This window comes from Girardinichthys multiradiatus, chromosome Y (assembly GCF_021462225.1).
Source record: "Girardinichthys multiradiatus isolate DD_20200921_A chromosome Y, DD_fGirMul_XY1, whole genome shotgun sequence".
Lineage (NCBI taxonomy): Eukaryota > Metazoa > Chordata > Actinopteri > Cyprinodontiformes > Goodeidae > Girardinichthys > Girardinichthys multiradiatus.
In genome coordinates, this window is record NC_061818.1 from 32,934,466 (window position 1) to 32,951,146 (window position 16,681).

At 38.9% G+C, this 16,681-nt stretch overlaps 1 protein-coding gene across 6 annotated transcripts in view; it reads right to left on the reverse strand.

Moving 5' to 3' along the window:
• Nucleotides 1-6,851: 6,851 nt before the first annotated feature.
• The window catches only part of LOC124864048 (alpha-2,8-sialyltransferase 8F-like), a 39,612-nt gene continuing 29,782 nt past the window's right edge, over nucleotides 6,852-16,681 (reverse strand). For all 6 annotated transcript variants that reach the window (XM_047358660.1, XM_047358657.1, XM_047358658.1 and 3 more), the window contains 4 exons: nucleotides 8,785-8,929; nucleotides 8,181-8,293; nucleotides 8,012-8,104; nucleotides 6,852-7,878 (listed from right to left, as the gene is read on the reverse strand). In XM_047358660.1, coding sequence (XP_047214616.1) covers nucleotides 7,404-7,878; nucleotides 8,012-8,104; nucleotides 8,181-8,293; nucleotides 8,785-8,929 — 826 coding nt within the window. In that variant the 3' untranslated portion in view covers nucleotides 6,852-7,403. The remainder of the gene's footprint in view (nucleotides 7,879-8,011; nucleotides 8,105-8,180; nucleotides 8,294-8,784; nucleotides 8,930-16,681) is intronic.

Sequence of the window (16,681 nt, forward strand, 5' to 3'; positions counted from 1 at the left end):
CCACTGGTTCCGCAGGTCCCTCAAGGTCTGGAATCGGCCCTTCTCCACAATCTTCCTCAGGGTCCGGTCACCTCTTCTTGTTGTGCAGCGTTTTCTGCCACACTTTTTCCTTCCCACAGACTTCCCACTGAGGTGCCTTGATACAGCACTCTGGGAACAGCCTATTCGTTCAGAAATGTCTTTCTGTGTCTTACCCTCTTGCTTGAGGGTGTCAATAGTGGCCTTCTGGACAGCAGTCAGGTCGGCAGTCTTACCCATGATTGGGGTTTTGAGTGATGAACCAGGCTGGGAGTTTTAAAGGCCTCAGGAATCTTTTGCAGGTGTTTAGAGTTAACTCGTTGATTCAGATGATTAGGTTCATAGCTCGTTTAGAGACCCTTTTAATGATATGCTAATTTTGTGAGATAGGAATTTTGGGTTTTCATGAGCTGTATGCCAAAATCATCCGTATTAAGACAATAAAAGACCTGAAATATTTCAGTTAGTGTGCAATGAATCTAAAATATATGAATGTTAAATTTTCATCATGACATTATGGAAAATAATGAACTTCATCAAAATATGCTAATATTTTGAGAAGGACCTGTATATATTTACAGATGACTGAAAAAAATCTGAATCAGAAACAAAATTCTTGGTGGAATAAAAAAAAAAAATTTAAACCCATATTTGTCAGGATCATTGATAATTTCTCTAACTGTAGGTACTACAAATCTCTCTGATCTATCTTACTTTGCTTACCAGACTTACCAAACTGCAGCAGATTAATAGGAGTGATTTTTAACTCTGAGGCCAATACTCCAGTTCCTACCTTAATTTAAAAAAGAATTTAAATTTTATATTGTATAAAAATAATATATTTAAAATTTATATAGTTTTAATGAGACAAGTTTACCAAAAGCAAAGCAGCATGCTGCTTTTAGCGTTTTGTCACTTACTGACAAAGAAATGTAAGTTAAAAAGGCAGAGAGTTCTGCTTGTGGGTTGGTGGCAGAATGTCAAGGTATGCGGCTCATTTTGTTCATGTGAATGTTATTTGGTTTCAAAAAACTGACTGGATTTTTGTTCATGACCTTCAGCTCATTTTGGAAAGACACAAGGAATGCTCAAGCGTTATTTGTTCGAGCCTTGTAGACTAGAACATGTTGAAAACGGGTTAATTATTTATAAATATTATGCCATTATCATAATGTTTTATGTTTAAAAAGTGACTGGACAACTTTGTTAGCAGAACTAGCGAGACCTCACAGTCTTGCATGTTCACATCAAAAGGTACAATTGTTCAAATACATCTTATGACATGAAGGTAGGGTGAGGCTGTGGTGCTATTATATGCAGCCCTTCAGAAGAACACCTTTCACTGTGCCTGAGGACTTGAGGCTGTGAACAAACTGGTATTTCGAGTTGAATAATGTATCTGGAGAATATTGAAATAATTTAAACTGGTGCAGTGGATCAAGATCAACTATGTCTTGTCCTGCTGTCACAACAGCCTGTCATCACCTTTTTGCATGCAAAAACTAGCATCAAAAGACCAGTTTCCCTGAGAGCTGTGAGGCTGGTAAAAGCAGAAACGCAGCATAACAGGATCCAGGAGTTTCATACATGAATGCATCTGACTGTAAAACCTGAGAATGTAAAACTAATAAAAAATTGTTGTAAAGAGTCACTGCTAACACCATCTTTAAATTCTAGGGTTTCACAAAGTTAGGGCTGCAATATTTAAACTTTTTCCTTTTGGCTTTAAATACACATCTGTAATGTTTAGTCTAAATAATATTTTAGAGACTGGTAAAGACTAGAGCCCATATTCACAAAGAACCCTAAGACTAAAAGTTCTAGTGACACCATTTTAGCAGAGAAGCAGAGAAGATGGTGGAAAGACTAATAGAAAGGAGAGATTTTCTCTGAACAATGAATAACAGCAAAGTAATAAAATGCTACCGGCTCGATTCCGCTGGGATGCACCCCCTAAACAGTCGAGTAAATGAGCACATAAACTTCTATAACAATCATACAATTATTAATATAGAAATAAGATAAAGTTTATCATCCCCTTATGGTGAAATTAAATAGTTTTAGCAGCAGGACACATTAAAGGTGCACCTTTAACAAGGTAATCTTAGAAAGAATAAATAAATTATAGGAACAATATTGAATAACCATGAAAAAAAGTGAAGAAAAATACAAACAATATTGTACAGAATTATTTAAATATTTACAGACTGTAAAATGCTTTCATAAAACACATTTGGAAAGAATTTGAAAAACTCGACAAAATATTTATACATAAACACAAACTGTAGACAACAGTACAATAATCTAAGCACTTTATTCATAGAAGGTAAGATGTAAATCAGTTAAAGAAGTATTTGCTGTATTGTACAAGACGATGATGTCAGCAGCCTAAGCCTAAATGGTCATCTTCAACGCTCCTTGTCTGTGGAGAAGTCCTCTGATTTGCTGCTATCTCCTCTGTAGCTTCTGAATGCAGCAGGAACCAGAGCTGCTCACATTCCAGGCTGGTCCTGAAAGCAGAGGGAACGACGCATTGATCTGCTCAGGAAGGGCTGTTTGTTCCCACTGTGATCCCAGGACCAAATTTACCTTTCAACACTCCTCTCTTCTCCTCCATCAGCAGGCTCCACTCCTCTGTTTAGTTTGGTTTTCTCCACCTTTTTTTCCCCGTTTGTTTTGGTCATTTTACCAAACTAAACCTAAATGCTCAGTAAAATGCAAAATTTTAATATGTGTATTAAATTAATATGACATACAGGTCCTTCTCAAAATATTAGCGTATTGTGATAAAGTTCATTATTTTCCATAATGTTAAATTTTCATCATGACATTATGGAAAATAATGAACTTTATCACAATATGCTAATATTTTGAGAAGGACCTGTAGATGCAGTATGAAAAAGACCAGCATGGCAAGTAACATAATAATAAGAAAATGAAAACAATGACATGTAAACAAGCTACGTTCAAACATTTTGATGCTGTGTGACAATTAAATTGATCTTGCTAAGTCATCAGCATGATTTACACATTTCTGAATCCAATCACTTAATTTATCTCTATTGATAACTTGGAGCGCATTTGTTTGTTTTTTGTTCATCACACCTAGCAACAGGGTCAACCACACCTAGCAACGGGGTCAACCACACCTCCTCACAAAGAGGCATTTCCTGTTCTCTCCTAGCTCAGAGTCGCTCTCGCAGCGATCTCAATTACTCTTAAACTATAGGAGTTCTTGCCAAGATACAAACTCTCTGAGAGGACAGAGAATTTTTGTAAATACAGGCCCAGATCATTTATAAAACCCCCAAGTTGACAGAAGTAGTATGCTCTCTTTTTTTTTAATATACATTACCTTTGAAAAGAAACATAAAAGTGAAGCATATGGTAAAATTAACCAGTTCGGGGTCAAGAGACAACTAGCACAGTGATATAAAACCAAAGGATGCAAAAGAGGACATCGGGTCTGAATCACAAAGTGTCAATGCTGTTTAGGCTGTACCAAAGGCAGACAAGCATGGAGAAAGCAGAGTGGGATCAAAACTCCTACTTTAATTTAAAGAGTTCACTCAAATTAAGGCGAGGTGCAGGGTGACAAGTTAATCCAGTTTACAGTAGTGATGTTACCTCTAACACCGAGGCTTCAAAGCACGCTTCAAACTCGACAGGGTAGTTATGGTGAAGCTGTGGGCCGGAGCTTGCTTCATGTGATGTCACCGATGACGTGTGAACCACTTCACTGCTTCATTCAGACCGAGTCAGCTGACTGTTTGAGTTGACTGGCGGAGTTTCAAACATCTGCCACGATTCAGTGTATTTAAGATGGCTCAAGCCCTGGTTCACATCCTCGTTCTACACGTATTATATGTTACGAACAGCTCTCGTTTTTGGATATTCAGAGTTTTGGTGGATTATTCTGTCATGGAGCAACCATCTAGGAAGCGTTCCCAAGTGTGGAATATTTCGATTTGATGCCACCTAATAAGGTAATGTACATTCAAAGTGTTTATTAGAAAGCCTATAGCCTATACTATGCAGTAGTGTAATAGTTATGGTATCATGCAAGAGGTGCAGTAACGGGTTGTTATCTTGGTTTTACATGTGCAGTGTTTGCTTTGCCCGCAGCTGCTGACGTATAATAATAATGCTGAGGCATTATAGAGCCAAACACGAGAACACTCAGCCTCATGCCACCAATCAAGGTCAGCATAACATAGATATACAGTACAGACCAAAAGTTTGGACACACCTTCTCAAATGGTTTTCACTTCACAGGTGTACCCTGTCAGGTTTAATAAGTGGGATTTCAAGCCTTATAAATGGGGTTGGGACCATCAGTTGTGTTGTGCAGGAGGTGGATACAGTACACAGCTGATAGTCCTACTGAATATCCGGTTTGCGTTTAGTTGGACCATCGTTTATTTTTTAACAGGACAATGACCCCAAACACACCTCCAGGCTGTGTAAAGGCTATTTGACCAAGAAGGAGAGTGATGGGGTGCTGCGCCAGATGACCTGGCCTCCACAGTCACCAGACCTGAATCCAATCGAGATGGTTTGGGGTGAGCTGGACTGCAGAGTGAAGGCAAAAGGGCCAACAAGAGCTAAGCATCACTAGGAACTCCTTCAAGACTGTTGGAAAACCATTTCAGGTGAGTACCTCTTGAAGCTCATCAACAGAATACCAAGAGTGTGCGGAGCAGTAATCAAAGCAAAAGGTGGCTACTTTGAAGAACCTAGAATATAAGACATATTTTCAGTTGTTTCACACTTTTTTGTTCAGTATATAATTCCACATGTGTTAATTCATAGTTTTGATGCCTTCAGTGTGAAGCTACAATATTCATAGTCGTGAAAATAAGGAAAACTCTTTTGTTGGAATAATTGTATATAGATTTATCTTATATTTTTTCCTTTTCTATTAACTTTACAATTTGATCTTCATAACCTTTCATGATGTATGTGTGAGTAAGGATGTGATGAGTTTGTCTGCAGGCAAGGATCTAAGGCGGAGCAGGAAAGGAAGCAGTCACAGTTGAGGAGGTCATAAAGATGATGGCTGATTGTGCTGAACAGAAGACACACTGATCTTAAGATGGGGGAGACTGTGGAAGTGTGTTGTTACAAGATAATGGTGTTTATGACCTGTATACGTTGCAGCTGTTTTTCCCATCCTTTAGAGAGCAACGTTTATTGTAACTAGGGAGCCCCCAAAGATAATAAAAAGAGAGGAACGGACAGATGGTTTTCAGAGCCGTAGGAGATTTGTAACTGAAAGCACATCTCTGTCCGTTCTCCTCGCAGCGAGTAAAATAACTAATTATTTGTCTTTCTCTTCTTTTTGTGATGATTATAAGTATTTTAGGTTGTTTGAATCTGACATCTTTGTATGAGAAGGTGTGTCCAAACTTTTGGTCTCTACTGTATATGCAGAATTAGAAAGAATGACAGTTAAATGTTTGTAAGTTAAATTGAAGTTACTTTTCTTTATTTATTTTTTTAAGATCCAGGAAGCAAGAGCGTGATGAAACTCTTGTGGACTTCATAGTGAAGGACTCTCAGCCTTTCTCTGTATCCAAACCTATACCACCCAGCCAAACAGTTCCTAGTCACACCAACCTCCTCTGTTCCCTGTGAAAGAGTATTTTCCAAGCTGGAGAAATTGTCTCAAAAAAACAAAAACGTTTGAGCCCTTCTACTGTGCAGAAATTACTTTTCTTGAATAAAAACACCTGTAGAAACACAAGCCCCCTCTTTATTACACCAAGCAAAATGTCCAAAAACACTCAGTACACCAAGCACACTCCCAAAGTAAATATTAATTTAACTTTATGAAGGAGACAGTTTACAGGTCAGACATGTTGCTGAGCTGAGCCAGAAACTGTTCTAACCAACCCAAAGGATATCACCTCCTTATATCAGTATTGTAAAAACCCCATCTAGCCTGGCACCCCCTCTAGGAAGAGCAGAGACGTCTCGACTCCTCTGCAATAAATGTTTCCTTTATCTTGTATTTTACAGCGGGAGTTCCACCAGGAGGGAGCAGGAAGGGAAGTGAAACACATTTTGTCAGGCCAGGCAGTCTGTCACCTCTAATTTTTATTATATACACAAATGGTTGTCAGAGCAGACATGAAAACAGGTTTACCATAAATAATGCAGATGATTCTGTTATTATTAGCCTTCTTAAAAAGAGTGAAAGCAGCCACAGCCCAGTGACTGATGACTTTGCCCAATGGTGTGAGGAGTCTTATCTTCACCTTAACTCTGGTAAGACCAAAGATATGATCATTGATTTCAGGAGGAAACCTCACAAGCACACAGTCATGTTAATTAAAGGCCAAGCCATTGAGAGTGTGCAGAGATATAAATATCTTGGGACTATTTTAGATGAAAAATTAAACTTTGAAGCAAACTGTGAAACTGTGTGTAAAAAATGCCCGCCAGTGCCATTTCTGCTTAAGGAAACTCAGCCATTTTAACATTGACCAAACCATACTGACTTTGTTTTATTGTGCTTTTATCAAATCGGTTTTATCTTTTTCTTTAGTGTCATGATTTGGTCATGCAACTTTAAAGGGGGTACTTCACTGCAGCAGATTGCTAAACTGTCATCTAGACTGACTGGAGAATCCCAGCAGTCAGCTGCATCCCTGTACATCAGGCAGGTACAGCGGATAGCCTCTTCTGTTTTAAAAGACGACTTTCCTCCCCTTCACAGGGAGTTCCAGCTTCTTCCCTCCAGGTGGAGGTTTTTGGTCTCTAAATAGAGAACTAGACGTTTTAAAAACAGCTTTGTTCCTACTGCTCTTACTGAATTCAACAAGCTGAAATGATGCTGACACTAAAAGATTTTAATGTACTTTCATGGATTTTTTATTTTTTTGATATCAATGGATTTTAATAAATTTTATTCATTTTTACTGCCTGGATTTTAATTTTGAAATCTGGCTCTCTTATGTGTCCTGCTGTGTTTGACTTGTGAAGTACTATGAGCTTCCCTACGTGCGAATGGTTCTGAGTATGTTGATGTTTTTACTTTTTACAGTGTATGTGGGTATGAATGTGTTTTAAACCATTGCAAAACAAATCTGCCCATGGGTATAAATAAAGTAACCTTGAACCTTTTAGCATCTCAGTTTTTACTAAACAAAGATGAAGCCAAAATGGAAAAGGCGGAGGTAAATTAAGTACAACCAAAAAACTGTAGGTACATACATAATACATTTAACCCTAGGATATATGTAGCACATATTCTCCATTTACCATGATTTCTGCATATTTTCCATAATGCAGTCCATCCATTTAATTAGATAAATGTCTTTTGGATTGGCTTCATGTTAAAGCTAAACAGAGGGCACCTTTGTCTCTGCTAAATGGACATTCTATTCATTTGCTCCACACTCCCCCAGGTGCAGCTTGAGCACCCCTTGGTTGTGCAATTGTAACAAAAGCTTGAACTCATCTGACATGGAGTGGAAAACTTTGTTCCCTTGAGCATCATCATAGTAATGGTTGGTCAGGTCTTGGAAGCTATGTGGGTGAACACTGAAGGGCCAGAATCCATACAGATGCACATCGTCACAAAGGTCAAGTGCCAGGCTGGTCATCATCATGCCCGTGCTGAGACGAGTTTCCTTCAGTCCCTGAGAGCGCCAAAAAACAGCCAGACTCTCAAGGTACTTTGGGTTTAAGAAGACAGGCTGAATGGGGCTTCCAAAGTCCTCAATGGTGTATAAAACCCGTAGACACAATGCTGTGTTCAAAGAAAAGGAGAAGGCAGGAAGGAGCAGCATGGAGTTGCCATATTGGCACAGACTCTCAACAAACATACGTCGACGTCCTAAAAGAGAGCCATACCTGCAATTATAAAACAGTCAGTCAGTCAGTCATTTTCTACCGCTTATTCCATAGTGGGTCGCGGAAATTATAAAACAACTGTGAGGAAAATAGTTTGAAGAAATATTGCTTAAAGTAAGAAATATTCACCTACTTCTTGGTGAATATACTCGGGTTTGCAGTCACAAGGTCTGTTTTCATGCCAACATGTTTCTCATATCCGTTTGACAAGGGAGGTAAGTTACATCTGATAAAGTGTTATAAACACAGGTTCTGTTAGATTTTATTTAAAAAAAAACTTGTACAGTTAAAAAGGTTGTTACCTGATCACAAATTCAGCTGAATCGATCATTTTTCCACAGCTGCTGTTTGCCAGGATCCCGCCGTTTCCAACAACAGCGCATGTTTGTCGTGTTTTATTTGAGAAAGGATGACCCTGCGGTTATTAATTCAAGAATAAAAACAAATTACATTGTTTTGCAAGTCCCAAAACAAGTCTGGTTTAGACTAAGAACAAGAAAAACAAAAGATGACTCAGAAAAGGACATCAGAGGCCGTTGCTGTAGCTGGTTTTAGAAGACTGCAGGCCTAGACTGACAATCTAAATGAGTGATTAGACCAAGTAACTTGAGGTCCCTAATCTGGGTGAGGTCTGCTAAATATTGTAGATCTTTTAATTTCTCTTTGACTGACCCCTGATCTGAGTCAAATTTGACAGAGACACCCCTATCAGGGGTGAAAGCCCTGGATAACTTAATCTCTGGGATCATAAGGGGACTCAAAATCCATCCACCCCGTTAAAGTGGTGATTTAGCAGAAAGGAATAATAAATAAATTGATGCAAAAAACAAGACTCATATCAAACACAAATAACAGAAAATCAGCTTTATAAAATCTGTTAGTACTTCTAAATATAACATGACTTACTTGAAAAAAAAAGCTAAACTGCTCTGCAGTAACTTTGATGGTTTTCTTCTTCTCCCCATCATAAATAACCTTGGATCCCAACGGAGTGTTTTTCTGGGTTATTATGGCATTCTCAAAACCGTTGCACTTCAGTCTCAGCCAAGTCCTGGGAAAACAACAATTAAAGATTTGTTATAATCAAAAAAACAAATTTTCTGATAAGTTTCTGATAAGTTCTACATTAATTTTGGGTTGTACCATTGATTTTAATTTTGTTACAGACATTGGGAAAAGGGTTCCTAGGTATTTCAAACAACATTTTTAAGTCACTTGCACAGTGTTAAGCACCACTGCTGGGACGCAGCCTCCCAGTTACAAGTATAACTCTCTCCCTACATATTAACCTGAGACTGCACTAATTGTGCACCTCTTCCCAGGACAATCCAGGTCCAGAAAGTAAAAAGCCTGTACAGAGATTAGTTCTAACCGTCTACATTTCCATCTCCACGACACAGACAGGAACTAATCACCTTGTTAAGTGAACAGGTTGAATGAAAACTAGGCAAGGTTTTACTTTCTGGACCTGGATTCTCCACCTCTGCCTATGGATGACTCATGAAGGTGACTTGCTGAAATGCTCAATCAAACTACCAAGATAATTGGTAGTAATGGTGACTAAGGAAGTCATAATTCCATTCAGTTTATTTACATAGAGCCAATTCACAACACACGTCGTCTCAATGCACTTTATGATAATGTAAGAAATTCAATCTAAGGTTGTGACAAATACAACATATAGCCTCTGGTTGTTTCAAGAAAGCCAGGATCCTCTTGGAAACGGCTTGCCTCTAGTTTAAAGGCTGACTCATCAGTCTCTCCCTCTCTCTCCCTCTCTCTGTCTCCTGCACTATTTGAGTGTGTGTCTCTAATTCTATTACTTCTACACTACAAAAAAAGAAAAGTTGGCAGAACTCAAAGTTCTAAGGCAACAAACTTTAGGGCATTTTTAGGTTTGGGACTTCAACTTAACCACTTTAGTTTGCCAAACTTTGATGTCTACGTTTTTTTTAACTCAACATAAAGTTTGTTGGAAAAATGTATATAAGTTATCATTGCTTAGTTTGAACCATGTTTATGTTTGAAGTTCTACTATAGTGAAGATGATTCCTGTGATTGGTTTTAGTGTGTAAAAGGGTTTGTGGAAAGTTAAGGAACGTGGTCTGGAGTGGATCAATCCCTGGACATGACATGCTTATACCATATATGGGAATGACCACTCTTCTAAGTTGAAATCTCTGTAAGAATTGGCTGAACCAATTCCCGCTTTTTGCTTGTTGGAATGTGAGTTGTAAAAAAAGGCTGGTGCAAGGATTTTCTCTTTGTGAGAAGGAAGTCGCTGTGTTGGCAGAGGACTGTCTCACCCTTGCAAGTCAAACTTACATGGTTCACTTGTGTCTTTAATTACACTTGTCTGTATTCATCAGCTTTATAACTCTAACATTTTTTTGGTCCTTCGAGCCGGATCACTAGAAATCTGCCGCCCGGGGCTCTGCGGTGCGTGTGGGGTTCCAGTCTGCGCAGCCTCCAGAACATCTGGAGAACGAAAATCCTGTACAGTGAATTCTGTGTTGGTAACCGCCAAATTGACGCGTTCCGACTGACAGTGTGAACGAACACACAGGTAAGACAGAACCAACTAAGTATATAAAAAGAAATACGCAAGCCGGTATGCTTGACGGTAGCGCTAGATGAATACGCGAGCCGGTATGCTCGGCGTTTTGAAGAGGCCTGATAATAAACAGGGGGTGTGTGTATGAATGCAGAATCACATGATTTACTCAGTGGGACAACCCGAAACTTTGCTGGTGTTAACATAAAGTTGTTGACAGGTCAGGTGTGTCATGAGGTATGCTGATTTGCATATTAGGTGCCATCAAATCTCAGTCTAAAACCCCTGTAAAACTCAAAGCGGAAAACCGGATAAAAACTAGGTGTTTGATCTAGAAGCCTGTTTTCTGGGAGATGTTGGGGCCCGTTGAGGAATTCTGTTTTAATTTGATAGTAGGCTACAAAAATATATATAAATACTATACCCCTGTTAGATTAAAAAAAAAAGAGCGGAGTCCAGATAATAATAATAAACTAGAGTAAGTAGGATAAAAGTATATATAATAAAGAACAGAGAATAAAATAAATAGCGCTAATATAAATTAATAAACTAGTAGAACTCTGTTCTAAACAATAGTTTTTAATAGATATAAAAAAAAAAACTGTTAAAATGGGGAACTGCGTCCGGAAGCAGCCCCCGTTAGAAGGAGATGCAAAGTTTATGCACTCAAAAGATCCAGATACAGTAAAAAATCTCGCTAAATGGCATAAAGATTATGATTTTAAAGGACATCTTTCAGTTCCTGCTTGTACACATTTGGTACAAAGATTGCAACAGAAAGACAAACTTAGAAAAAGGAAAAAACCTAGCCAAGAATTAATAAGGGGAAGTTTATAAAAGAAAAGCAGGTAAAAAAAAAACAGGGAGGTTTATATAGGAGTTGCCAGAGAAGCAGATAATATCACTTGTGTACTAAGGGGAAGGGGCAGGCAGCCACAGCCCGCTGCAGCAGCTGCAATTACCCTGAACTCTTTGTGCCAGTTGAACAGATAATCCATGATTTGCGCTGTTGAGGGAAACATTAGAAGGAGAGTTTAGACAGAGAGCAGATTATACTATCATTAACCAAACTAAACAGAAAATAGGAGAGCCAATCATTGAGTATAGATTGAGAATGGAAGAAGTGTTTAAAAGGAATAGTGGACTGCAACACGATAATGCTGATGACAGTCCTTTTAAACAGCAGTTAAAAATGCCCTCCAGGCAAATGCTTTACTTGAGATTCGTAACTGGGTCACAAAACATAATATTGATCTACCCACCTGCTCCGTTAGCAGTTGGTAGAACTGGGCAATGCATGCTGAAAAGGTGGTCAGTGGAAGGAAAAATCAACCCCCTACTGATACCTTCTATGGTGAAGATGAAATATTTTATGCAGGACCAGTAAGTAGCGGGAAGGGGTAGAATCAGAGGAAGAGGAGATGATAGACATTGCAGCAGCATACATGGATAATCTGAGGTCCTCTCCATGTGCAAAAGTATATGTCAGTTCACATGAGATACTAATAACTTCACCTACTGGAATGTTTAATGATCTGATTGAATATGTGAAACAACTGACTAATATAATAATGAAGTTTTTTAACAGGTGATGATCATCCAGGAGGATTGCAGTGTTCGTGGGAAATACAGTTCATTTATTAACAATACATTTTTCTTCAATAGTTGGAAGCTGGAGAAATAACATCACACTATTTGGAGCTTTTGTTGACTAATCATTCGTTGGATCCGTGAGACATTATGTGCACAGACCAAATGACCCAAGACCAAAAGACAAAGGTTCTGACTGACTTATGAACCTCACTGACCTGACAATGATAACCTGACACTTCTCCAGACTGAATGGACCCAACAGGCAACACCTTCAAGGTGGACCCCACAAACACCACCTGATTGATCCTTGGTGGATAAAAAAGAATTGAAGCATTCAAAACAGACCTAGTGGAAATGAAAAGGATGTATTCTAGTAACGTGTGGATGTTTTTGTGTGCCATGTATTCGCTCCATTACAGTACGACTCATAACGTCAACTATTGAAAAAGGGGCACTCACTCATGCAACTCCATATAATATGATGCAAAATGTTGTTACTGAAGGTTGGGAATTAATGGCCCAGTTGTAATTCATGGCTTACCTTTGTCACTTCGCAGAGTACTAATCTTTTGGTGTGCATTTGTTACTTACCATTCTTACATTTTTTAATATTGACCTCTTTTGCAGAGGTCAAAAGGGGGAATTGTGGAGAATTAAAATCATGTATTTTCATGCTATTAATTTAGTTTGCATGTAGGAACATTAAACTGAGATTTAACATGAGTGAGCCTTGAGGACAGATCACAGATCACAGCAGGAGTCAGGATGGAGCAGGGGTTCTCGGCAGCTGCAAGCAGTAAAAGCTGGCCGTAGGGACAATAAAGCAATAAATGTCAACTTTTGGCCATGGTATAGATACCACAAGGGAGCTTGGCTGATTTACATCACCAGACTGCAAAAAGGGGAGACACTGTCAGTAAGCTTTGAAGTCAACGGTATAAAGATGTACTGGAACTTGTAATGACAGAGACATCCGGGTAAAGACAGCCATGCTTTGCTGAAATCTGTGATCTCTCTCCGTAAGGGCCTTATGTAATTTTCTTTCTTGTGTTATTTTGTGTATTCATTTTGCATTAGAAATCATTGGACTTATCATCTTCCTAATTAAACTTGCGTTAATCTTAATTTCCTGCTCTTCATCTGTTCTTTCTCACGACATCCGGACTGGGTGAGGTTGAGGCCGCAAGGATATCAGTGATAGCAATATTTTACTTCAACACCAGCTAAATTAGCTGAGTGTAAATGTGAAGGGATTACTAGATGCCCTGAAGGAAAGCCTATATTACTTAAATCAATGTTTCAATGGGTTGCAAATGAGCCATGTGCAGAGTGTTGTGATTATGAATCTGAGAATATTATTTAATATTTAATATTAATATTTTAATATTTTATCAAATAATATTTCGGTCTGTTAAGGGTTGTTCTGTGAATACCAGCCCAGTAAGGCGATGGTATTAGGACAAAATAGAAAGGTGTGAGACGAGCTCTGACATTATTGAACAGCATAAACTCTGCACACACATGGAATGAATTCACACAATTTCTTAAAATACAAGAATGTATTAACAAAAATAAATCAACTCAAAGTCAAACATATTTCAATTAACAAACATTTTACTATGCCAAAACAATCCAACTAAACTACCAAGCAGAATTAAAGAATAACGAAGACTAATGGGCTATGCACAATATAAACAAGTTGATTAAAGATTATTAGAAACTGTTATATATAAATGCCTTATCATTAGTAGCTAAAGCTAAGATATATTTGGGATTTGCTGCTTATAGATTGATTATTATTAGGAGTTTTTAGTTATGCTTTTGAGAGTTAGAAAAATCCTTAAACAGTAGCTCCTAGTGTGGTCACACAATGAGTGTTTATTATTCAAGGTTAAAGCTTGCAGGTGTTTTCTGTCTGTATCGTGAAAAGCTGGCAGTGTATTAGGGAAGCATGGTACTCCTCTCCTTGAAGATTCCTGAAGATGTGTGAGAAAACTGACTTCAGCAAGAGAATGTGTGAGAAACTGAGAAGGGCTGCACAACAAATGTAAAATGTATATTTCCTGTGTGTGAGAAATGAACTTCAGCAAAAGAATGTGTGAGGAAACTGCACAACAAATGGAAAATGTATATTTCCTGTAGTATGTGTGTGTTCAATAAAAGAACGGTGCAGGGAGAAAAAAAGCAGAAGTGTTCCTGACTACACAGAGACAGCACCTCTCTCCCCGGCCGGGTGAATCAACTTCAACCTCTAGTCCGTGTTTTGTTTTCTTAGACATTTAAGTTTAGTTTTTCTCGCACAGAATTAAGATGCTTTGACCAAATAAACGAACGCACAGGAGTTTAGAAGGACAACTCCAACAACTTGGTGACCCCGACGTGATTTGGGAAAAGCGAGGACCTTCGGCTAAATCAGAACTTCACCAAAAGACTCTGACATCGGGGTACCCCCGCACTTCTTACAAGGTAAGCAGAAACCTGTTTAAACGAACTCTGCACTTTTGGCATTGTCGATAGGCCTAAATTTTTGGTGTCAGATATCTGAGTCAGTGAAATGTTCTGCTAAATTAAAAATTTGTAGACCAATATGTTAAGATAATATAAAAGAGGTCAAGTAAAGTAAAGTGAGAAATGTGTTTCCTGAGTTTGGCAACTCCACATGTATTTTTACGAAAATTCATGATTTAGTGCTGGGTTTGAGGCCCGTAGTTTGAAGATACTACAAATTCTGTTTGATTTAGTGCTGGGTTTGAGGCCCGTAGTTTGAAGATACTACAAATTCTGTTTGATTTAGTGCTGAGTTTGAGGCCCGTAGTTTGAAGATACTACAAATTCTGTTTCCTGAGTTTGGCAACTCCACATGTATTTTGACGAAAATTCATGATTTAGTACTGGGTTTGAGGCCAGTAGTTTTGGGATACTACAAATTCTGGGGTTAGAGGCCCTAGGAAGGTTGTTAATTGTATTCATACTACAAATTATGGGGTTAGAGGCCCTAGGAAGGTTGTTCATTGTATTCTGGAGTCAGAAAGCGCGGGCAAAACACAAAGGTTTGAATGCTGTGTTTTATTCGAGTTCTGTCTCAATAAAACCAGATTACAGATGTGGTAAACCTTAAAACACATAGTCAAAGTCCCGTGAAGCTATGAGTTACTGTGAACAGGTTGGATGAGCCTGTGAGATCAGTAACAATTAGAGTGATAATGTGAGTTATACATAATATTGGTAACAAGACCAGGCTAAGATGAGCTGAATAGGATAATTCAGCAAGACTAGTCAGAAACTGGAGCGCATTTAGTGCACTCCAATAATAGATAAAAGTGCACAAACATAAAGACACATAAAATAAATGAGCTGTCCTCGGAAGAATAATCTGTGAGACAGACTTGTTAGGAGGAGTGTGTGAAAAATATGGTGTGACTGGAGAGAGGCGCAGTGGTTCGCCAGACTCTCATTGCAGGTGAATGAATGCAGCATTCCTGTATGGAAACCTAACTGGTGTCAACAAAGACAGGGCGCTGATCGCTGTTTGGATTGTAGGTGGGGAAACTGAGGTGTCTTGAGACGTGTTTATGTCACGCTCAAAATAGTCCAGATACCCGGGACATAGCGTGCCTTATTTTCTGGACGGCCTCAGTTAACCAGTGAATGAACAGAGTGAAGTGAAGAAGGGTGCCAATACTTTTCAGAGTGCTAATACTTTTTGAGTGCTAATACTTTTTGGGTGCTAATACTTTTTGAGTGCCAATACTTTTCTGAGTGCTAATACTTTTTGGGTGCAAATACTTGTTTGGTTGCGAATACTTGTTTGGATGTGAAAACTTGTTTGGGTGTGAAAACTTTTTAGGGTGCTAAATACTTTTGAAGGTGTGAAAACGTTTTAGGGTGCTAATACTTTTGGTGAAGAATTTATACAGGCTAGCAGGATGGGCGGTGAATTTGACCGGGAAACAGATGACTCAGGTTGGGGTGAAGAGGCACCAGTGTGGAAAACATTTAAGGAACAGGTGTATGTGGTGAGGCAGTTGGTGCAGCAGACGCAGGAAGAAAAACAGGCAGAAAAGTTGATTAAGAAAGTGAATCAGAAAATACAGGAGGAGGTCGAAAAAGATGGAACTGATGAAAAGAGCAGAAAAAAACGTGGGAAGGTGGTTTTGGCTGAATATGAAGAAGGCTAAGAAAGAAAGAGAGTTGGCTGAGGAAAAATGCAAAAATAGTGGACGGTTTAAAGGGAAGTTTAAAGAAACAAGAGATAAAGCGGCAAAGAATGAGACGTTTTGGTCGCAAATGGTGCTGATAAGGCAGGGAGGTAAACATGCTATGTTTGACAAACCCCACACAACACCCACCAACACACACACTGGAGATAAACCAGCACCATATGGTCTTCCTCCTCCAAAATCCGCCACTAAGGAATCTCCTTCTCCCCCTCCATTGGGGCTTTACCCCACATTGGACATTTCTGGGGGTAGACTGAGGATTACTGGTTTGCCTGATCAAAACTCTCCAGCAGGCGGAGCTTCAGCTCCCCCACCGCAACCACCCCCCACAGCATCTTTCTCTACTGTGTCTTCCGGACCTCTGTCCGGTCATATATCTCCCGGAAATCCTTTCTCTTCTTCCGATTGAACCTCTAAATCATCCACAGATGAAGAA